At 52.4% G+C, this 23,925-nt stretch overlaps 1 protein-coding gene across 1 annotated transcript in view; it reads right to left on the reverse strand.

Moving 5' to 3' along the window:
• Positions 1-22,447, reverse strand: part of ADAMTS10 (ADAM metallopeptidase with thrombospondin type 1 motif 10) — a gene marked incomplete at its 3' end in the record, with an annotated part of 56,744 nt that extends 34,297 nt beyond the window's left edge. Inside the window, exons 1-3 of the mRNA XM_082495317.1 lie at positions 22,209-22,447; positions 9,279-9,617; positions 3,586-3,950 (exon numbers count right to left, since the gene is read on the reverse strand). Coding sequence (XP_082351443.1) covers positions 3,586-3,950; positions 9,279-9,366 — 453 coding nt within the window. The 5' untranslated portion in view covers positions 9,367-9,617; positions 22,209-22,447. The remainder of the gene's footprint in view (positions 1-3,585; positions 3,951-9,278; positions 9,618-22,208) is intronic.
• Positions 22,448-23,925: the final 1,478 nt, after the last annotated feature.

Below are 23,925 nucleotides of genomic sequence, written 5' to 3' on the forward strand. Positions count from 1 at the left end.
GTCTCTCTAAAACATCTTGAGTCCTTGCACAGAAGGCACCACCTGCGTAACAGCATTACTGCTGGGCGTTCACGGGGGAGAGCCCCTCTGGGGTGGACGCTGCCTCCGTAATAGGTCTCTCCCCCTCTCCCTCCCCGCCATGAAAGCTGAATCGGGGCAGTGTGTGCACAGCGAAGTCCCCATCTCCAGAGTGCTGGGGGATTTCCTCCTGCACCAGGCTCTGTTGCTCTTGGCTCAGCTCCACCTTTTCAAACACAAGCGAGGTACTGTGAGGTTAGCCTGGCGAGGGCTCCGGCGGAAAGCCGAGTGTCGGCCTGCGAAGCCAGCTGGCTGCCGGCTTTGTGGGATGGGGAGAAGGAGGTCACCGCCGGCTTGGGGCAGAGCAGCAGGAGGGGAGAGCACATCCTGCCCAAAACCCATGTACTACTAGAAAAGGGCCTTTCTTAGTTAAACCTGAAGCCTCCGCAGAGCGCAAGAGGCAGAAGGCTCCACCGCCTGCCTGGCATCCTTCGGCAACGAAGCTCAGCTGTCACAGGAGTCTGAAAACAGCTCCGTCGCTGACCCCAAAGACCGAGCTCTGAGGTCCGGGTGCTGGACATGACACAAGGCTGTTGAAAGGGGGCGGCAAGAAGCCCTTAGAGAGATCCCTGTGGTTTGTGGGGGAGCTAAACTGGATATCCTGTCTATGATTCACTCAGGTCATCTGCAGAGCAAGGATGGTTTATGCTATTAGCTTATAACCACACTTAAGAAAAGCACAGCCACATACTGCAATTCAGCTCTTCCATCTCCTTGTGAGTACACATGAGCAGCTCGCTGTTAGCCTCAGCAGCGGGGCCATCTGCCTTGCTCCAAGCATTTAATGTTCACGCTGACTTCAGGGAGGGCTTTTCAGACGAAAGCACAATTTCAGCACAGACACACAGGGTTGAAAACCTGGCCTTTAAAACTGCCCTTTGATGAGCTCTGACACAAGAAGTAAGACAGTGGCATTTCGCCCCTAAAGTTGTTTTCTCCTTGCTGTGATTTTTCTGATGGTAGGACACAGGTCCTTGGGATCTCGTGCAGCCGGTGGCATGAAATATGGCTTTGCTTAAGACACAGATTTGAGGTCCGGGCCAGGCTGAGGCAAAGCTCCCTGGGCTGCTCCCTGCAGGCTCCAGCTGCTTCATGCTTGGCCCTGCTGACAGCTCACAGCTCTGCCCGTTTTGGAAAAGGGACCACTTTGCCCTTTGCTTCTGACAACTTAAGCCCAGGTGACTTTCGCCCCTGCTCAGCCTAAAGCGCAGCTCGGCGTGCCCTCCGCAGGAGATGCGTGGGGTAAGCCATGCTGCCTGCCTGCCCTCAGGGAGGTGACGGTGTGCGTAGCTGGGAAGATGAGTCTACGGGAGCACGTGCAGATATTGGCAATCCAAAGCTGGGGTGCTGTAAGGCGCGAGTTATGTCATGGGTGCTTGAAAACAAAGCGGTTTCCAGAGGTACACCTTGCAGACACAGAAATTGCTCAGGGATGTAGGAGTTCGAGGACAGGAGAATGGCTTGGGGCTTGCTACCTGTTTTCACAGCTTTGTGTTGGAAGCTTCTGTGGATGCAGTCATCCCTCTCCCTCTTCCTCATGCGCAGCTCACCCCATAATCAGCACCTGGTCCTTCCTTGTGCCCATTCAACAACACAACACACAGCCCCCTTTGCATCATCAGTGAGTCAGGTCTGTGCAAACGTGGGTCACCGTGTGCAGTCCCCCCTTGGCATGTGTCAGCATGAACCTGAACCTTGAGACCTCACCAACCGGAGACCCTCTTCTGTCCCTACCTGTCCCCCCTAAAGTGGACTGACGCCTGCCCGGAGAGGAGTGTGCTGCGGCTGAAGGATGGCATGAGTGGATCAGCCGTTATTGATCAACCAGAGCTCTGCAACAACAGATCTTCTCCAGTGGCAAGTACAGCCCTCACTCTGAGGACACATCAGTCTCCTCTCATCCAAATTCCTGACCCTATCGTCCTCTTTAACCCAGAAGCCCTCCTCTCCCCTCCTTGCTGATGTCCGTAGCTCTCCAGGGCAGAAGGACAGAGTTCAGGAAAAGGAGAGGTTGTTGGATGACCCTCTGTCTCTCTTAGTGCCTGGCTGCATTTTCCTCCAGACAGCCTCTGGTATCTCTCCAGAGCTAAACACAGCCTGTGGACCAAACCGTCCTAGTGCAAGTGCTGCCGGGCCACTGCTTGCCCTGGACTTGCTGCCTTCTGAAGTGGGAAGGGAGGCGACTGCCGGATCCCATCTAAGCCAGTAGCATCCAACTCAGCCTTCAGCGCTTTTGTGAACACCACTAAATTGTCTCGGAGTTCAGCAGAGTTCCCATCTCTAAACAAAGGGCTAACCAGGGAACCAAGAGTTTATGCAGCTCTGATTTTTGGCTGTGAGATAGAAACATTAGACTCTATGATATAATGAGTCAAATTCTCATTTCTGTTAATAACCCACAGCACTGTTCTGGCAGTGTAACTTAGCAATAAATCAAACGTGAATTCATTCCCGTTTGGAAGCTCTTCCGCAGTGCCAGAACACTGCTAAGAGGTGGGGCCGCAGCATAAATATGAATCTGGCCTACAGAGTCTTTTTCTACATGTTACCCCTCCAAGGGAGCTATCATCCTTGGGATTCGCTAACAGGGTATGTTTGCTCCATCCCTCCATCTGGCAGGTCATGAAATGCGCTTTGTGAGCCAGAAATATCAGAAAATCACAGAAAAATAAGGATGGAAGTATTTAATCTATTCCCAATGCTGGAAGAGCTAATGAATCATACCTGGAGTGTTTTTGAGAGGCATTTGTCTGGCCTATTAAAGATCTCCAACGACGTAGGGGCCATGCACTCTCCAAGCAATCTAGTCCAGAGCTCAGCTATCCTTACCACTAACGTCTACCATTAAGCTTTCTTGCTGACATATAAGACCATGATGTCTAGTCCTAGCTGCTAGAACGTGCAAAATCAATCATTCCCACCCTCTTTGAAGCAGCCTTGCTGGTTTTGAGGAATGCCATCTTGTCCCCTCTTGGTGTTCTCTTTTTCAAATTGAAAAACACTGATTATTGCAGTTTCCCCCCCTCCCCAGGAGCCACATTTGTAGCTCCTGCAATCTGGACAGAACTGACCAGGAGCCCCAGGAATGTAATTGTAAGGAGCTGAATGCACTTTTGACATTCCCAGTTGTGCTGTGAAATTCCTGCCCTCCTGCATTTCTTCCTCACTTGCACACACAAAACATACCTTTTGTTGTTGCTGTTGGAAATGGAGGGGAGAGTTCTGTGAGAGCCAGAATAATGGTCTAGAACCTTGATTATCCCATTCCAATTAAAATCCATGGAAAAATGCCCACTGACTTTGGAAGAAACTGGATTACAAGCCAAATACACATCAAGAACCCTTACAGATCTAACAAAGTGATCCCACCACCATGGACCCACCTGCTGGGACCCAAATCAAGTTGGACTTCTACAGCAAAGACCAAAGAAGCTGCAATCTGCTCTGCTTTACGGGCAGCTCTAGTTGTTAGTATTGCCCTAGTCTGGGCAAAATGCAGAGACTCACCAGTCCATTGCAGTTGCTGATGGCGACCTTTGAGCTCAGGTACTGATCCTGCAAGTGGCCCGCGTAGTGGCAGTCTTCGTGGAAGTCGTGTTGCCAGTCCACGCCATCTCGCTTCCAGTATTCGACAGTGAAGTGCTCAGCCAGCAGGTTGGAGTGCAGTGTCAGGTTGAGGAGGAACTGGGTTCGGTGGGCAGAGACTTTGTAGAAAACCTGCTGCTCAGACGGCTCGTAGGGCAAGGACCCCAGACTGCGCCGAGGGCGTTGCTTCAGCTGGCTTCTCACGTCAAAGGTGAGGAAGTCCCCGTTTTGGTCTACTTGGATGGGGAACGCAATTTCATAGTGATCGAGGCTGGACAGGAACTCCTCTGGGGAGAGAAAGCAAACACAGGAGGAATGACATTCTGCAAAGAGAGTCAGAGCTAAACACCCAGCGACTGCAGCACAGAGCTGGCTGTGCCTCAGCACAGCGGAGCCGCAGCCAGCGCAGGCAGAAGGACACGATCCTGACACAGAGGGACTGCTCTGTCCAGGTTGCAGATCCTTGGGGTATTCTCAAAGGCCTTCAGCCTACAGAGCCTGGGAGCATCAATAGACCTTGAGCCTATGGGACACAATCTTCTTCCTCTGCAGGTGATGGAGAGAAACAGACTGGTCCTAGGGGCCATTCAGGAAACCCAAATTCTGGCTCTGGACCTGGACTATCCCCCATCTCTCCATCTCCATTGACCACAGGGACCCCAGGTTGTGCAGAGTCACAGTCTGTGGTTTGGAGGATTATTTGAGCCTGTAACCTTTCGGTAACAAAGCTAGAAATAAGGTCTCATCAAAATAAGCCATAACGAGCCTTGGGACGACAGTATCTCAGGAGAAGACAGTCTCACTAAGGAACTGTGGGGTTCTTCAGAACATCTACATCTTCCACATGGACCTGCAAACTCTGCTTTGATAACTCGCATAATAACAGTACCATACCAGTCTCCCCGACCACAGCTGCATTCGTGCATGAGGTACCGGGCACCCTCCTAAGAGGCAAACCCACAATGCCCTTGCAATGTCAATCTTGCAATGAAAATAAGAAAGAGGGTAACCAGAATTCCCCAGCTGTGCTAAAAAGGCAGCAAGAAAAAGTCAGACATCCCAATCCCCCAGCCAGGTCTCTATCTGTGACACCATCCTGCCTTCCCAGCTCACCAGTTTGGTGCTCTATATTGTACCCGCCTGGCTTAGCACCTTCTCTTGGGGAACTCGAGTGTTTGAGCCTGTCTCGTACCACTTAGGAAATGTGCTCTGACAAGGTCACTGCCCAAAACGTCTGCCTGCACTCACACGGTAACGCAACACTTTTGGCTGTCAAAGAAATTGGCACTCTGCAACCTCTACAGAAATTTCTCATTTTCCAAGCAAAATGCCACAGGGACTGCCAGACTGGATCTGACTGGAGGTCCAGCTGTCTCTGACAGCTCTCAGTACCAGAGCCTTCACTGGAAGATGTAAAAAATCATGCACCGGAGAGGATAGCTCCCCCCATCACAGTCTGTTCTTCTGAACCCTTCACGGCTGGAGGTTTGCTCATGGAGCGGGAGAGGATTTGTCCTCTTTTCACTCTGGAATATTCTTACTGTGCTTTTTGCATCCTATTTGTAGCTGTTTCCTAAGCAAACGGGAGAGGCCAGGCTGCTCCAGGGTGGCTGCATTTCGCCTGGCTCCACAGCACCCATCTTCAAAGCCTTCCCAGCCATCATAAATTTGGACTCCAAATTACTCTCTTACCACATGGCAGCACTGGAAAGTTTCCTTTTCCTCTAGTGTGTTTTCCAGTGTGGGAGCCTGACTGAGTGGTTTCCTTGGCCACCGGTAATGGGACAGTCCTTCCCACCAGCTGGGTTTAGGGGTTAGCTCCCATCCTTCCAAACCATAAGCACTTCTGGCACCTCTCCCTTGCCTCGACAAGCCAGAAATAATTATTAGTTTTTTAACTTCCTGTGCTCCAGCTTCTCCTGCATCACAGTGCCTTGCGTGTGATGCAGCCAGGCAAACAAGAGCAACTATTTGCACTTAACCAATGATCTCAGGCTTGGAAAAATTTGCTATCGGAAGTGTCTTGTTTTTCTTTTTCCCTCTCTGCAGTCCACATGGGCTTGCAAAACAGTGACTCGGAAGGAGGTTTGCGCCCGCAGTGGCTAGAAAGGGCCTGGGACCCTGGGCTGTGGTCTCTATCCTGACCTGCAAGGTACATCCAGGAGGAAAAAAACAGGTCCAGAGCCTGGGGGTGTGTGAGAACCTGCTCTTGCTGTAGTGCCGGTCATCATGCCTCCTCTCAGGAATGTCACTCTGGAAACTGAGGCACAGAGGAAGAAAGATCTAAGAGCAGAGCCCTGCATCACATGCATGTTTTAGGAAGTGATGCTTTAGAGTGAGGATGCCACAAACGAGAAAAAAATAACAGAGACTTTCAACACAAGGAAGAAGCCAATGTCCTCATCCAGTGTTACAGCTGGCTCCTTCCTCTCCTCTAAAAATATGAGAGATTAGATTAGGCTTTAAGTGATTAGGACTTCTTTTACTCCCTAACCCTGTGTATTCCACCCAACATCACAGATGTCCCCTCATCTCTGCCTTGGTCATGCTCTCCATATTACAGACCATACTAGGAGCTCCCAACAGCAAGAGCAACACTGTTTGGCCCTTCCGTCCTTCCTTCCTTCCTTCCTTCCAGAAAAGCCATCATGTTCCCTCTGCCCTCTCAGCCACTTCACACTGTATAAATAGATCTTGGCCTGAAACCTGCAGTACTGCGCCCACTGTATCAGAAGGGTTTGCGCCGGTGATAAGCGCCCTGGTGTTTGCAGAGAGCTGTCAAACTGCTTCGGAAGAAATGCTATAAAAAGCCTTTCTCCAGGAAAACCTGCCCACGGCTCTGCTGGACACTGGGCACCGCTGAAGGACCACAAATCTCCCAGGAGGGGGCAAGGGAGAAAGCTGGGAAGCAGGAAGGATGGGGTGTGGGGGAAGGTACCTCACCACCCCATTTTTGGTGGGATGGGAGCACACATCTGCAGGGATGGCAGAGGAAGGGAAAGGGGGGGTAGAGGGCTAAGCTGAACAAAAAGAGGAGAGGGAAGGTGAAAGTGGAGGAAGGAGGATTTTGTTCCCTCCTTGCATGCTCACCATCGCCTCTCTCATTATGGAGCTGCTTAACGGATAAAAAAGAAGCAGATGTTTGCTCTGGTCTTGTCACCGGAGCAAAGAGGAGCCCCAGCTGCAGCCCAGACACAATTCCTAAGAGATGGCTGTGGAAAACACTATGGGATCCCACGGCTTCACCCTGTCCTGGCATTGCAGCAATCTCACTACATCCTCCAAGGGTCCACTGGTTTACACGTGAGACAGGAGCAGTGAGATTAGTCTCACCTAACATTCTATAAAACAGAGAATGTCTAATCTATTACTATATTTAAACTAGAGCAGAAAATTTCCTTTTGATTAAAACCCATTCAGCAATGGCGCTGAGTCCTTGCTTAATTGTTTCAGCTGCTTTTTAATGCACTGTTAGAAACTGCAGCCTGCGTGTACGCGTTACATCTGAATCTTGTTACATCTCTGCTGGCGTGGAGAGGACTTCAACGCTGGGCTGCTATTTCCCACCAAGATAATTACAGCTTATGACTATAATACCTTAATCTTTTTTCTGCATAAACCAAATACTCATCTGGAGTCGTGCACACGGGGCACGTCAAACCTGCGCCACTGCTAACTGGAGCAAGTCACTTGGTCAAAATCAGCGTCTTGTTGAAAACACTGGCCTTTATTCTCCGTGCCTCCAACTGCTACGAGGAGATAACAGCATTTCACCCTCTTGAAAGGGTGTTGTGAGGATTATGTACTTACTATCTCAGCAGCGTGGTGAAAAGAAGTGTTGAGTAACATCAATAGCCTGACGCCAATCGTTCCGGATACAGGGAGCCTAAAAAAGTGCTCTGACAGCAAGAGGGGCCCATGGGGCAGCCTGACCCTGGGGACTGGACAGGGACTGGGCCGGGGAGAGGCTGCAATCCCCGGCTTGGTGCTCCCACGGCACCATGCTCCCAGCATCATCACGGGCTGAGACTCATCCCCCAGAGCTGCTCAGAGGAAGTCAGTATGTAGGAGGGCACAAATGCATTAACTGTAATTTTGGTGAGGCTTCAGGTTTAGACCGAGGTGTATTAGCAAACGGCGTGGGGACTCGTGAGCGAGGGAGGATCTGAGCTGCTGTGAGTCAGGATGGAGGCGATCTGGCAGCGAAAGCCTCATCAGAGCGTCGCTGCGCTGCGAACGCGGTGCTGCAGATGGAGGGAGGTGTGAACTGATGGACGCGGGAGGCCCAGAACAGTCACCCCAGGCATTGCCAGAGGCTTTGGCGAAAAGGACCAGAAACCGTGTTTGTTTCAGATTCAAGAAAATCTGCCTGTGTAACGTTGCACGTTGCACAGCGCCTGCACGGCACGCAGCTCCGTGTCTGCCTGCCTCTCCCTTCACCCAGCGCAGGCTGCAGTACGGCGGTGCCCCACGTTTAGCGACAAGATGGTGCTCAGACCCAGGACGGCGCTGTGGCTTTCGGTTGCCTTTGTTCCTCTTTTCAGTTCTGCTTCACAAGACAACCCACAGCCATCGTAACTACAGCCCGATGGCGTCGCACTGCTCTACAGCCCGGGTACATCACTGACTTTGGCCCCGCTGCAGTTGATCTGGGCACACGGGGTATGTCAGGATCACGGCTGTGCAAGTACGCTGCTGAGATTTTAACACCTTGCACAGATAAATGTCTAACTTCGGAGCTCGCCCTTCTTACCTCTGGCACCTGACGGGTGCGTTCATATTGCCTCTTAAGAAACGGTGACAAAAGCAAATTAGTATTAAGCAATTTAACTACCCTGTGTTACCTGCCTGTGCTGGATTTGTACTCTAGGCTGGGTACCAGGCAGCCCACCTCACTTTCCAGTCCCTTCACTCCTAACCTGGAATAAAATCATGCACAAAGGCACAAATATATGTACAAGAGACACACATTCTGCTTTCCTTGCAATCATTTGCATTTGTGGCTCTGTATTTAAACACAAGACCATTAGAAACACACAGACGTACAAAATGCTCAGGTTTGAGCATTTACTAATGGTAGCACTTACAGAAACATGTGTACAAACCAAAACTGCTCCTCCAGCAGCACACATCTGTCCAGCCTCAGCTGTATTTGTATGCTCCAGCAGAGACCTCCATCCCTGCACACGCGGAGGACTGCTCGCAAGCGCACCGGCTGGCTGCACACACACAACCATCCTCGTAACAAAGCCTCTATTCATCCGAGGATGCGCCGCTCCACCCGAGTGGAAGGGGAGCTTCCTCTATTGCTACCACATCCCCTTCGCTTTCTAAGCCTGTACGTGGACCTCATCTTACACAGCCCCTACTGCTCTGAATCCTGCAAAAAGTCAAGGAACGTAACATCCAAGAGCAAAACACATCCTTTCCTTGGAGGTCAATGGAAAACACCTGCAAATTCAGCAGGAGGAGCTCTGCTGCGGTACAGCAAGCAGAGCAGAGTTCGGGGTGTCTCCTCCCAGCACGTTACCCTAATACCTCCCCAGGGACCAGCATTAGGGTTCCTGCCAGCAGAGGTGGCTGGATCCAGCTCCCCTCCCCGTGGCGATCCCTACCTTGTGACTGGAACGTGTAACCGGGAAAGTTGCACACAGCCGCAGTGAAGATGACAGTCCACGTGAGAAGCCTCCAAGCTATTGCCATGGTTAGCGATGTTTGTCTCAGTGCAGGGAGTATTGTGGCAGCTGAAAGGGCGCTGTCCCAACATGTCTCTCCCTCGGCCACCGCTTATGTAGAGACAGGAGTCCTCGGTCCCTCCGCAGGCATCCTCGGCCGCTCCGTGCTCTCCCCAAAGCAGCGAGGCCAATGGTGTCTTTGCAGCGCACTGTGCCCGGGCCAGCGCAGCGGGGTCAGCATGGGCTAATTCCAAGCACAGGCTCTCGGTGGCATTGCCCCTGCGAAGGAGAGGGTGGGGAGGAGTGAACGGGAGAGACGAGCAGAGGGGAAACAAAGGATGGGGAAGGACACGAGGGAGAAAAAGGCGTGCAGGGTGAATGAGGAAAGGCCGATCTTAAAGAAGGGAAGAGCGAGATGGGAAGAAAGAAAAAGGGGAGAAAAGGATGGGAAGCGAATGCAAATGCAATTAACCACATCAGTTAACAGCACTGGAAAGCCACGGTACTCTGCTATGGGGACACTGCACACCCAGGTGCTCTCCCAGGGACGAACTCTGCTCCCAGCACAGCCCCCGCACTGCTCTGACAGAGCACCAAAGGGCTGGTATATACCCTATACCCAAGAAAAGGAGTTCAGAATAAATGGGAACCCTTTGTCCTGTGGCAACACCCACGAGGGAGTGCAGATCGAAGAGTCGCAGTTACCTGATCTCTCAAAGGAGAGCACGAAATAAAAGCAGTAGCAGGGTAGTAGTGAGCTGCAACCTAGAAATCCTCTCTACCCCACTCTCCCTGGCTTTAAAATACACTTTAATGACTGTCACTGCACCGAGAGAAGAGGACTTGCTCTTGGAGTGTGTTGCTAAACCTAAAAAAGTGACTGAAAACAAAGGAGCCATTCAGTGAACTCACCCTTACCCTCAGCTCTATCCACAAACGTATCGTGAGATTCCAATTGTATTTGTTATTTAAAATGATTTGCTAATTGCTTCAGTGAAAGATTTTTGGCTTGTAGATAATTTCCACTCAGTCTGAGGCAATTATACAAACTCACATAGTGCTGGAGTGTTGCATAAAGCCTGTGGTTTTTGTTTCTATCCAGCGATTAGATGACGTATGCCATGAGTATGGCACATACCTAACTACCGCCTGGAGAATCCCAAATATCTGAAGAGCGATGCTCTGCTCCAGAGCAGCCCCGCAGCAGAACGCAAACGTTCCTGCAAAGGCAACAGATAAATACATACTGAAGTCTGACTTCAGACCCGTTATGCAGCCATGACTTGCGCAGCAGACGGTGCTGGAGCCCAGCGGGGAACAGCCGGAGAGATGCTCCTGAGCTGCTGGGAAGGGGAGGCTCGGCTGGAGAACGGAGGACGGTGCTCTTCCCAAAGGTGTCAATAGCCATGGCATGTGTGTGGTGCTCATCCCAACAAGGAAACATTTGGAATAATGTCATTACACCTTGCCTCTTTCTGCTCTTGTGTGTTTAGTAAAGATTAACTCAAGGCTGGAGCGCGGGGCAGGAGAGCCCGGTTCCTCCCAGGGTCTGCCACGCTCCCCTTCGACTGGTGCCCTCAGGGCAGTCTGCTATTTATTTCTACTTCTGTTTTCCCATCTTTACCATGCAGTTAATGTTATTTGTGCTGCGGGGGCTTGGACTAACACCCATCACATGCCAGAGACTACATAGGTGAAGTACAAGAAGAAATCAGAGAGATGATTCCTGCCCCAATAATTAATCTAAATAAGTTAATGATTTTTCCCTACTAGACAGAAATGCTGGGAGGATTAATCATGTGTCTTTAAATCACAATTTGGAGTTCCATATTTTAAATGTTAAGATTTTTAACTGCTTATTTACACTTAAAAATGGCCTGAGACCATCAGTGAGGCCTCAGGCCGCTCTCCCCAGTCACATCTGGTGCCGCTTGCCAGGTTGTCTTCTGCAAAGCCCGGACACAACACCCACGATGGCAGCCTCGAAGACTGCGCACACCATCACCAACCGCGAGAATAAACTGCCTGATGGGGGAAAAACTGTCTAAATCTCATCTCGGGCTGCTCCGCTCACCCATGACAGGTAAAGGGAAGCAGGTAAGCGGAGGCAAGAGGGTTGGGCAGGGATTCTTCTGCCCTCTTTCACCACGACACAAGGATGCTGAGAACAGCACCGTGGGTCCACGAGGCCATGTCCACCTGGTGACAGCATGCTCTGTAGCATCGCTCCCCGGCCTGCGGCGCAGAGAGGGCAGAGCCACGGCCACAGCAATGTGCCGTGGATGCTGCAAGCTGCTCCTGCACCCGCTCCCCGTAGGGCTGCGGGAAGTGAACGGGAAAAGGGAGAAGGAGAAACGAAAGCCGGGCGTGCTGCGGCCCTCTCCTAAGTCAGCATTTTTCAGCATCTATTAAAGCTCAAGATTCCAGCTTTTAAATCCTGTCACAGCTCCAAGGTCTGCGGACAGAAAGCCGCTCAGCTGAAGTATATTTTCTCCTGGGCTTCGCACTACTAATTTTTCTTGTCTTCCAGCTGTTGAACCCGCTTCCTCAAGGCTGTTGTTATTTCCCATCCTTCCTCCGCCTCTCTGCGACCCTGAGCTGTGGCAGTCGTACCTGGTGCCCTCATCTCCCTTCTGCACTTCCCCTTCAGTCCCGGCTCCTCAGCATCCACCGCAGCAGGGGCCGGGAGGGAGCTGCAGGCGCCGAGACCCCGCAAGCCCCGACCTCGGGGGAAGGAGGCACATCTGGAACAGCACAAGTCAGGAATTACAGCTGCAAAATTCCCGTAAGCTGGGCTGGGGGAAGGGCCCGGCTTCGATTCCTCCCCGCACACAGCAAGGAAAACATGGCCCCTTCCCAGCGGCACTTCGCTTCCGAGACCCCGACGAGGCCGTCTCCTGCAAGAGAAGGACCTGTAACAAGGAGGAGAGGGCTGGAGGAGCACGGGCTCCGCGGCTGCTTCAATACGTATAAAGTTTTCCATAACCTCACTTTTCAGATTTTGCTTTCCGAGCAGCAGCGAGCGGCGGCCACGGAGAAGCCCGAGGAGCCCAGGCCCGCACGGGGGGCGGTGGGACGCCGGGGTCTCGCGGGCTGGGACGGAGGGGCCGCGGAGAGGCACGGGGTGACCTCTTCGGTCTCGTGCCTCCCTCGCTTGGGCCGGTTCCGATTTGCTCCTTCCCGAGGAATTCGTTGTCCTTGGCAGGCGCCCTGCGAGCGGCTGACGCTCCCCGCTCCCCGCGCCAAGGTGGCTTTCGCCGCGTGAACCCATGGGCCGGGCCGGGCCGCCCGCGCGAGGAGGCGGCGGTGGGGACGAGGGGAGCAGGGGACGACGCCACCGGAGCTGGTGGTGGCTTCGAGGTCGCCTCTTCCCACCCCAAAAACACACGAGAAAGGGGGGGAGCTGGGGAGGGGGTTTAAAATTCAAGCTGGAATAAAGCAAAAAGAGAAGAGAAAAAAGAAAAACAGATGACAACTGTTACTAATTTCAACATCGGGGCTGCAGACAGAATTCCCTGAAAGCCCGGCTTTTTGGCCGGGGAGGCAGCTTTATGGGAAGGTAATAGGAAGCAGATGGGCTCTGCTCGGGGCCAAGAGGAAGGTTCAAGGTGCCTCCTAGTGCAGAGAAGAGGAATTTAACTGCTTTTAAAGATGCAGGGCCCGGCAGCTTCCAGGTTTCTCATCCAACTTTTGCAAATTATGAGCTCAGGTGTCCTTTTCCCTTTTTTTTTTTTTTTTTTTGAGAGAGAAATAAATACAAACACAGATTTCTGCTTCCAGCTTTCCCCAGTGAGAGGAAATACTTGCAGTGCACCCCCCACAGCCCCTGGCCCTTCCACCGACATCTTCCCGATGTGCAGCGCGAGCAGCACCCCATGGCCGCACCGCTTCACCCCAAAGAGCGGCTCTGGGCTGTGCTATCAGCAACGGCATTAACGAATGAATGAAAGCCACCGGCCCTCGGGGTTATTTCTTCTTTCTTCTGTAAAATGGGGTACCGGCACTTCCTAACCACGCCGGGACTATCGCGATGTCATGTCCCACAGCTTGGCCAGCTTCGGCCCCGGCTCCCCCCTGACCCTGCCAACGGGAAGGACAGCTCTGCGGCTGTCGTGCTGAGCCCCTGCAAACACAGCACTGTAGAGATTTCTGCTCCTCCATCCACTCCACTTGAAATTGTCCTACCAGTTCAACAGTTATCACAGGGAGGAAGAGCTGCAAACACACGGCTTGCGCCATGGGCCTTATTTTCTTTAGAAACCAAGGTAAATACAGTGGGGACCTCGGGGCACTGGGATGTGTGGCTCATGGCCGTGCCAGTGCTACGGAGAGGCACTTGGCAGCAGCATCGCCAGATGCTTGCCCACCACCCGCACGGATCCCCTGCTCTGCGCAGAGGGCTTTTACCTCCTGCCTGTTATCACACCTCCACCGTGGCCACCCAGCAAACCTCGCAGTGCCTGTAGCTCATGGATGGTGATCCTAAATTCACCATGTTTTCTGAAAAAAACAGCCCCCTTCTCACCTGCTGTCGCTGCTTCATGGAGGCTCACGTTTTGGCTGTAAGCACTTGGCTGAAATCTACTTCCCAAATACTACTGCAAGGCAGAAGGATAACTCCTCTGCATGGTCTCCAGGGACTGTCCCAGTTTCAGCACACACTGCTCCACTCAGCTCAGAAAACCACCCTGTGCCTGTCCCCGCCTGACCCGCAGAGCTGAGCACCGTTGGGGTCAGAGTGAGGGGACACCCCGACCACCAGCCCCATCTCCACCTCCCTGCGAGAGTGAGCGCATAGGAGGGCTCACAAAAAGTGCAAGGGGTGAGGAAATTGTTTAAATGGGGACTGGAATGTCTTAAAAGTAAAAGCCCTGGTGAGTTCTGACAGGCAGCGGCCAAAGGCAGCCCTGCCCGGGTCTCCAGAGACAATTCAATGGCACCTTTGTGGGCTCAGCCTCCCAGAGAGCGGCATGTGCCAGTGGCCACCGCTGGCACCAAGGTCTCCAGCACATATCTGAAGGCAGCTAGCAGAAAGCCACCCCCGGTGACCCAGGCCAGCCTTTTTGGCATAAGAAAACACACAGTCAGATGGCTCCTACCAGATATAAAAAACCGCACATACCAAAACCAGAGTCGTGAAGGAAAATAAGTCGTTTTTCTTGCACTTTCAACCAAGCCCATCAAACATCCACTTCCATGCAGCCGATCTGCACGCCTAATTTAGCAGGCTTCTTGGTCCAGGTCAGAGGAGCAGGCAATGTTGGCCAGTCACTACCATAGCAAGAAATCAGAGCTCAGCCCTTACAGCCGGGCATGGACAGAGCCCGTTTGCAGTTCATGGCCAAAGAGGACATCTTGCTCTCCCCCCACTGCACCCAGCCACTCTCCATACCGCCAGCTCTTCCATCTCCACCAGCACCTCTGGCCTCTCCTCACCATTGGCAGTATAAGGAGGGGAAAGGAAGGGCAGCAGGGGACGAGGAAAGCCACCAACGCCGCTCCTGCCTCCTTTTCTTGCAACTGCTCCCAAATAATTTCTCACCATTTCTACCTCGCTCCTTCTCACCGCCTCGACTCTGCACACCCCGGGGCACGGCAATAGGCAGGTCCCCCCCTCCGGGCGCTGGGTTGCCAAAGCGGCTGTGTGCTTGCTGCCGGCCAGGAGGGCTGCTGGCCCGCTGCGCTCCCCCGGGCGTTTCATGCGTGCTCCGTCACCACCCCAGCTCCCAGCAGGTTCCTGCACATTCCTGAGGACAGAGCAAACAACGCTGCTCCCCCCCAAGCCACGGTGCACCTCCTGCGGCAGGGGGTGAGAGGCCAGGCGGGTGGTGAGCGCGCGGGTGGATGCAAAGCGACCCGAGACCTCCCCGGCTTTCGGCAAGAGACCGTCCTGATATTCCTGACAAAATATTTGGCTGGCCCGCTAAGTTGAAAACATGCTGAGTTGCAGATGGCAGAAGTCTTTTTGCAGTCATCCTGCCAGCATGACAGGACTTCCACTGGGAAGTCATTTCTCAGCTCTAGGGTAGCCTTATGGGTTAAAAAACAGAAAAATCAGCATTAACTAACCAGCAGCTCACTGCTAGGAGCGTCGGCCGCAGAATGCGAAAAACGGGTTAAAGTCCCAGGTCTGCAGAAACGAAAACAAGAGCTTGAACCTTAATCTGCTTTGCTGCTCCAAGCCTGGCCTCTCTGGGGGCACGGCGAGCAAAGAATTAGAAACACGTAGTTATCACTGTTCACCAGAAAACAACAGCCTCCAGCCATGGGATGGTTGCTGCCTACACTACTCTACAGCAACCCTTTAGGATACCCTCGCCATCCCTCTGGTCGCTCCTGTTGTCAAGCCCCCACTGGAGTAAGGACAGGGGCTTTTGCCTTTCCCTTTCTCGCTGGCAACCACCGGGCTGAGAGGGCATCTACAACACTCGCTGCAGCCCACTTGTAAGGGCTGTCTCATCTCGCCCTAAGCGCCTTCCTTTGCTGCCACCCATCCCGGCGACTGTGGGGTCAAATTTAGAGTTTGCCCGGAGGAGAGATGCTGTTTTCACACTGTTAAAATAAGATCTGACCCTGTCCAAAGGCTCTCACCAGCAACATGGGAAATCCAGAGTGATGCTGCCAGCCTGAACCCGAGAGGCGAGGGGGCTGAGCGTGGGTCTCCGTCACCCTGCCGTCACCCTGCTACCGGCCCGGGTGAGCGGGGGAACACCCTCGCTGCCTTTGCAGCTCCATCTCCCTCCTGCAGGCTCGCTGCCGCGCTCCACGCCGGGCCCTGCTGTGCTCCAGCCGGGCACACCCTCCATCCCTTTGTACGAGCAAGCTTCACAGGGGTTTGGGCTCACTCCAGTACTGTGTGGGAGTATTTTTATTTTTTTTTTTTTTAAAAAACACAAGAATTGTTTTACAGTCGAGTTTATTCAGTGCAATCGCAGTGAGAAAAGGACTGAATTACTCCCTTGCTCCTCTGTAAAATCCAGCCGGATCTTTTAATTTCACCAGCAAAAAGGGGCAAAAGGAACCCATGAGGAAGAGAGGGCATGCGAGTGGAGAGCCGGGAGCACCGACCTCGCTCTGACACCGACTGCTTTGCTTTCTGGAAATACTATCTCTCTGTTACATAAGGATCTGGCCCTATCTGGAAAGCCGGGGTCATTGCGCTTCTCCAAGTGTGGTAAAATGCTCGGAGGTCCTCAACAGGAAAGCACGAGAGAAGAGCCAGCTCGTATCATCACCAGGGAGGGGTGTTCAGCACGGGGCAGCGCGAGCCCCAGGGCTGAGCCCAAATCTAGCTGTTAGACCAGTCCACTTCAGCCAGAGGTAGGGTGGTTAGCGAGCAACCCAATACTCCCAGCCTCGGACTTCTTTTGCTTTAAGGAGATGACTCCACCAAGCAGGTCCACTTTCAGACGCGACTTATGCAATAGTTTGGAGCCGCTCCATGTGACCCAGACTTGCTGGCCCCCTGCCACCACTCTCCTTGCTGGCTTCAGCCATGCACAAAACAGCAGAATTAAAAAGAGGAGCGAGCAGTCATTAAAATAAAGCGCATCTTGCCTTACCATACAGTGCCCCTGCCAGCTACACACGTGCACCATGCATGTCAGTATGCACATGTCATCCACGTGCATACAGACCACAACTGCAGTTGTTTGTGTGTGGCTGTGCATGAGGATACACGCTATCTGCACAAGGATACACGCTACCTGCAGGCACGTCCGCATTCGGTACCCACGCCCCTCTGCATGCCATAATGCACCGCCGATACCTCTGGGTATGCCATGCATGAATGCTGGTTTTATACCTGGCATCTCCATGTCTGCGTGACTGCCTTCATAAAACCACCCTGTCCCTCTGCAGGGTTCAGCGCAGCCAGGAGAGAATCCAGATCTCCTGGGATCCTGCTCCACACAAGCAGCTCCCTCTGCACCAGCATGGAGCAAGCAACATGGCTCCGCTGTGCTGGGGATGCAGGGAACAGCCCCAGGCACTCAGAAAGGCCGGGAGCACTTGCACGTCTGAGCAGGCAGGGGAGCAGATGCCGACGCAGCCACCGCAACAGCCCGGCGCAGCCATCTGCATCCCGGCAGAGCTGGCTCCGGCATCAGCCCTTCAGCAGTCTTTGTGCTTACACAACACAGCAACGCAAGGCACGGAGCCCTGGGGTTGCATAAAGACAAACACCCCCTGTGCCAACACTGACCTCCACTCACCTGCATTACCGTCACCGCCTCCCTCCAGGAGGGATCTGGCCTGAGACAGGGACGTGCTGTTTGTCCCAGTTCAGGCAGTAGCACATTTTATACAGTTATACCTTATAAAGACCTGTCACAAGCTCACACACCACGTGTGGTACCCTAAATTTGACTCCTTTGTCAATGTGGCCTTAGGGCAGGGCCAGACCCCACACATCCGTAGTGCTGTAGCTGTGCTGGGACCCTCCAACATAGATGTGTCTGGCCGTCAGACTGAAGTGCTATACCAGAGGGCAGAGCCCCATCACAGCCCCTCTCATCGCCTGCCACACCGCCTGCATCCCCGGCACAGCACAGCCTCCTACGCTCAAGCTAGAGAGACCCACCCAGCTTCCCAAGGGGAACATCTGAGGTGACTTCTGTTACCCAGAAGGGCTGTGAGAAGCACCGTGGGACCTGCAGCGAGCACAGAGCTCCTTCTACCACTGCCACCACGGCACAGCATCCCCATGGCACTGCAGTGCCCAACGCTGCACTTGGCGATAGCACAGGGGAGGGGACCCACAGTGTTGCCCGTCTCCAGCACCCATTGCTGGTTTGGTCCTGTCAGACTGAACCAAAGATTACCCGAGGTTGTACTCAAGGGGATCTCTGGTCCCACTCCACTCTCAGAACAGGGTTAATGTTGACATTAGATCAGGTTTGGATCACAAAACCCGGGTTGTCTCAGGGAGTGACATACAGAAGTGGCGTGGAGGAAAGGCGGGTTGCTGTGGAGCAGGACCCTAAAGCAGCAAAGTGAGTTTGGACCACGTTGTCCTTTCAGAGAAGCGGCTGCATCACAGTGACACAGAGAAAGAGCGAGGAGCCCTGGCTGGCCGGAGAGGTGGCTCATCCTGATCTGCTCTACCCGCCTCGCTGCCTGCTTGGCTGTGTGCTTCCAGTGCCGCGGGACCGAGACTCCCCCTCTGCCGATGTGCACGCAGCACCCGGCCTCCCAGGGCGCCGAGAGCACGATAAGGCAAACACACAGCCTTGCTTCTCTCCCACACCCCGTCCCCGTAGCCTCCTCGCCTTTCAAAGTCTCCCTGCAAGCAGGTGTACGCTACCGGCTTTGTTCCACAGCACGCCACCCCAACGCAAACAGAGAAGTGATTTGGCGACAGGCAAGCAGGCAGTCTGGGCAAGAGCATGGGGATCCCCCCACGCCATCGCCCTGGGGTCCCCTTCCTGCAGGGCAGCGTGACGGTGACAGCGAGCACCCACAGACCCCAAGACACGTTACCACAGAGGAACGTGCCAGGGGAGCTCTGCAGCGGGATGGAGTCTTGCAGACCGCATCAGGCTACGGACTCCCTCCAGCCCCTACACATCCGGAAGATCTGCAGATCTTTTCCAGGCTCCGGCTCCCTTAAGAGAGCTCCATGAGATCTGCTGCGCAGAGAGTTTACGGGCCCTTTTCCCCTCCCTGCAGGTTCTCTGTTCCGGGAAACATATGCCCCAGATGGTTTGGATTTGATGGGGTATAGCAGGGTGCAACAGAAAATACGCCGACTCACAAGCACGTGTGGCTTCCTAACGAGGAAGCTGCAGCCCAAAGGCCACCGAGTACATTTCTCTGTGCCCAGTTGCAGAGGAGCTGCCTTCGTTCACGGCCAGGCAATGAAGAGCCACTAACCCCGATACAACTGAACTCATCGTTTGCGCTGTGGTTTTGACCGAAGCCACTTCAGGGTGAAGCCTTGGTCCTGCTGAGGTCCTGCTGAGGTCAGTGGCACAACTCCCCCAGTGGGAGGCCACGATTTCACCGAGTTCCACTCAGCTGGAATCAACATTTATGAATGTTTGAGCTCAGAAGGATTTGCAGAACTGCACAGGAATAGATGCATTTAAACTCATTTTCCCTTTAAAAATTAAGCTACAATGGAAGAGTAGGAAACCCAAGAGCACTAACAGTGGGTTGGGATGACAAACAGAAGTGTAAAGACACTGAACAGTCAGACATGGCAGACCCCGAGCATTCTTTTCCCAGCCTGGGAGAATGCAGAAGGCAGGAGAGTAGCAGCAGTGGAGCTGCCGGATGGAGACCCTGCAGTTAACACGTGCCACTGACATTGCTCCGCTGAAGTCAGATGGAGCCAAAATAGTTTGGCAGAGTTTCTCAGTGGAGAATCTCCCAATCCTTGAATTGGTTGCAGATTTAATTGAAGGCACTCACAGTAACCAAGATGCGAAAATTCACTTTGATGGTGTCCCTTTAAAACCTCCTTCAGTGTTGAAAAATGCGTCTGTCTCCAGGCTGGTGGTTTTCCACGTTTCTCACTCCCCAATCGCCACATGAGATCCGACCTGCTCACAGATTCCCAGGAAATGTTTGTAACTACTCGCCCTGCAAACATTTCCTATGGTGGTGGGACCAAGCAAAGATCTTTTTGACTTGCATATCTTCAGCACATCTGAGCTGACATCATCCACATCACTAGTGAGTTGTTTCTGAAAACTTGACAAATTTAGTCCAAATTCTGTTAGTTTTACGTTCATTTGTGTTAACTTGAGATCTAGGCAGGACAGGACGTGACAAACACATCCTGCAGTGTTTCTGGCTTAGAATGAACTAATTGCTGGAAACTTGGCAAGAAAAGTAGTTTTTGGAGTTGGGGGTTTCAGATAAGCTTTAGATAAGCACTTGAACAGAATCATCCCCTGGGTGGGCCTGATGCAACCTGCACTGAGAAGCCCTCTACGGAGCTGCTCCTCTGGGCAGCTGAGCCCACGCTGTCTCTGGACCAGGGCTTCAAGAGATGATAAGCACACTTACTCCTCCCTGTAACCGTTCTGGGTGGCCTGGAGCCATCAGCGATAACAGGGCCTCTCACGTTACAGGTTTGCATGTTGGCGCTTAAAAGGCCTTTCGCATGACTAGCAGACACTGTTTATGTTGAGCAGGCAATACCTTCCCCGAGGGCTACACTTCACCCCATCGACTGCTCACTCAGTCGCAGCTTATCGGGGTCTTCCTCTGCCAAATGAAACAGCTCAGCCCCCGAGCCTTATCTGGGAAAGGTATGATTTACAGGAGATGACAGGACCTTTCCCATTCCACCCAACAAGCAGCTGCTCGGGGAATGCAAGTGGAGATGCACCGACAAGCGCTGGAGGTTGTCGGGATCTAAGGAGGAGAAGGGAAGGAGAGGGTGCTGCCGGGGGGCAAAGCAGGAACAACGGGAAGCCGAGGATGGAGCAACCAGACAGAGCACTCGGCATGTTCCATATATGGAGAAACTTTGTGACACTGGAACAACCTCCCAAGAACTGGAGGAAGCCTCACTGACAGAGGCATTTCAGACTAGTCCGGGCAAGGCTATGGCGAGCGGAGCAGAGGGAACACCCCTGCGCCGGCTGGGGAATTACCTGGGCGGCCGAAAAAGCATATCCCTTACTACCATCCGCGGCACGGGGGAGATCAGAAATGAACAAAGGCTTCAAAAATCTTCCTGCCCTCACCCGGCATGCACTAGATCGCACGCTGTCACCACGTGAGCTCTGCTAACAGGAATATTAATGAACAGAATAAGAACCAGATCTCTGGTGTGGCTGAGCTATCTCCAGCCAACGCGGGCATTGGCAGGGGCTGAAACAGGAAAATGAATGCCCCTGAGGTTTACATCCCTGCGTAGGCTTGACCAGAAAAGTCCCCAAAAATGAGCCTCTGAGTGAAATTTTAAATTTTGCCGCACAGCCGTGTCTGGCGCTGAAACAGGGTACCTGCCCCGGCACGCAACTCTGACCAGCGCGGCTCCATGCTTCCCTCTTGGTTGATTCTTCCCCCCTGGAAGATATTTGCCAAGGTTATTTTATAAACTCCTTTCTATTTATAGCACAGCTCCTTCAGCTCTAATGAGATAATCTTCTGGCATTTCACCATCACTAATATTTACTTTGAAGTTTAAAATAACATGTTCTGAGGGATTGATCTTTCTTTGAAAAAACCTTTAAAATATAATCAAAGCAAAGAAATATATGCCTAGTGCGACGGGGCCAAACGCCCGGTGATGCACACGAAGTTAATGACATTGCAACTTTTTCAGGGCAGACAGTGTATAATCCTCTGACCACATCGTACAGGAGGGAAAGAGGCATTGGCAGCTCCTGAAGATGGAGAGAGACAGTGGAAGAGGGAGAGGGAGCGCAGAATGTGTTTATTCTCGGGAACGAAGACAGCAAGGAACATATAATTCTGCAACAGGGATTATAGCTGTTGCTGTCTGTAATTGAGAGTTTCGCCCACGGCAGCTCTGCATAAGAGAATTACATTTTAGAGCAGCAAACATGCGATCAGATGGCTTAATGCAATGAAAAAAAAAAAGTGGAGTGGTGTGGGGATAGGGGGAGGCGAGGGAGACAGCGCGCGAGTGCAGATGCCTGACTCCTGCTGTCTGCAGACACTTTGAAACACAACCCTGCATTTTTATGGAAACTCTGAATGTTGGAGAAGGGTGAACATGGTTTTCATTCTCATAAATGTTTTTCCAGCGTGCAATGCTCTTCGGGCTCATTCCTTCTCCAGAGAGACAGTTCTGATTTCAAAGAACATTTGCGTTCCCTCCACCCCAGACCACCCCACTCCAACCTCAAAGAGTCTTCTCTGGAAAAATTATTTTAAAGAGTGTTTTACCTTTTCTAGTGTTTTCCCTTCTTTCTTCTTTTTCCCCTTTTAATTCCTTGAGCTTCTTTTTTCTTTTTTTTTTTTTTTTTCTTTTTCCCAGCAGCAGCCAAAAGCTTCTCTCTCCCCCTCAGTCCTGTGCGTGTCAGAAAGTTTCCAGGCTGAGGGTTTATGTCGCCTTCCTCAATAACCTTCTTCTGTCAGACCCAGGCAGCGCTGGAGCTAGAGGCTTTGCTAAAAAGTCTCCTTTCAGGAAGTGAGCAGTAATAAGAGAGCGGCTCGGAGGCAGCATGTATAGGGGCTGCTCAAAAAAAAAAAAAAAAAAAAAAAGAAAGAAAAAAAAAATCTTTGCTCAGGAATTTTGCCAGGATTATCCAAAAAAAAAAAAAAAAATCCCCAAACCCACAAGGCTGTAAAAGTCCCGCCCTGACTGCTGACATCAGTGCAGAAGGCAGGTCTTGCCTGCAACAGTATAAAACTAATCAGCGAAACCTTTCTGCAAAGGAGCAGGCAGCGATCTCCCCCGGCCAGCCCCGCAGGCGATGCCGGCAGCTCCCGGGCTGATAAAACATCCCAATAAAAGCGATAAAGCAAAGAGGTCGTGCTGACGGTGGCAGACAGAAGACAAAACAGATAAAGCAAGGCAGGGATTTTTTTGTTGGGTTGTGTGGTGGGGTTTTTTTTTAACCCAACAACGAACAATACTCCCATCCTTCATTTTAACCATAGCTTTCAAAATGCTTTTAAAAAGCCAGTGCATGGCTGATGAAATGGCTTTAAGGAAGGCAGCTGTGCTCTACAGTAATGGTAGGCATTGGCTTTAAAATTAAAAAAAAGCCCGCAAGAATTTGCTAATGTTTTAAGAAGTCCCTTCCCTCCCGAGTTACATCATTTTCGCCCTGCTGGCTCTCGGGATGCCATAATTTCTCTTGTTCTGCTGCCACTGTGGAGTGTCCCACAGAGGACAATACATTTCTAAAGTAAAGAATAAACACTGCAAATAGTCAAATATCGCTTGTTTAAAAACAAAGCCCTCCCAGGTCACATTAAAAAATAAGCAACAATAAAGGGCAGGAGCTCATTTCCTTCTTTCTGAAGTCGCCTTTGAGATTAGAAAGCTGAATATATGCGCCTTGGTAAAGAGAGAATTACCTGGTGATTCTGCAAATATTATAACAACGGACCCTTCCAAATTGCCATGGGATGCTCTGCTTTTCTCAGGATGCGGAGGGGGTCCTGGGGAAGGACAGAGGGAAAGGACGGCAGCAGGCAGCAGAATTCCAACCTATGCCCATCAATGGGGACAGAGGGACCCCAAAACCACCCTCCAAGGAGCCTTTTAGTATAAAAGGAGTGAAAAATGGCCAGGGGAAGATATAAGCTAGGTTTTAGACCAAGCTCCCTGAACATGAGACCCCTCTGCCAAGGAGCAGAGTGCCAGGGGGGCTTTAGGAGAGGGCTGGAGGGTTTGCGGGCCTGAGGAGTGCGGTGTGGAGGCCAAGTCTGCAGGACAGCCTCCAGAGCGCGTGTCCTGCTGCGGCCCTTCCAGGCACAGACATTGCCAAATCCACAGGATCCGGCCCTAGGGGCAGGCCCGAGCTGCCAGGGCTCCCGGCGATGGTCCTGGGTGCCATCCAGGCTGACCCAGCACAATTCTGTAACCAGCTGACCATTAGATGGGAACGGAGAAAGAAAAAGCCACAAATGCCTGGCCAGCACTATGTCCCAA

This window comes from Vanellus vanellus (genome assembly GCF_965231255.1).
Source record: "Vanellus vanellus genome assembly, chromosome: 25".
Taxonomy (NCBI): domain Eukaryota; kingdom Metazoa; phylum Chordata; class Aves; order Charadriiformes; family Charadriidae; genus Vanellus; species Vanellus vanellus.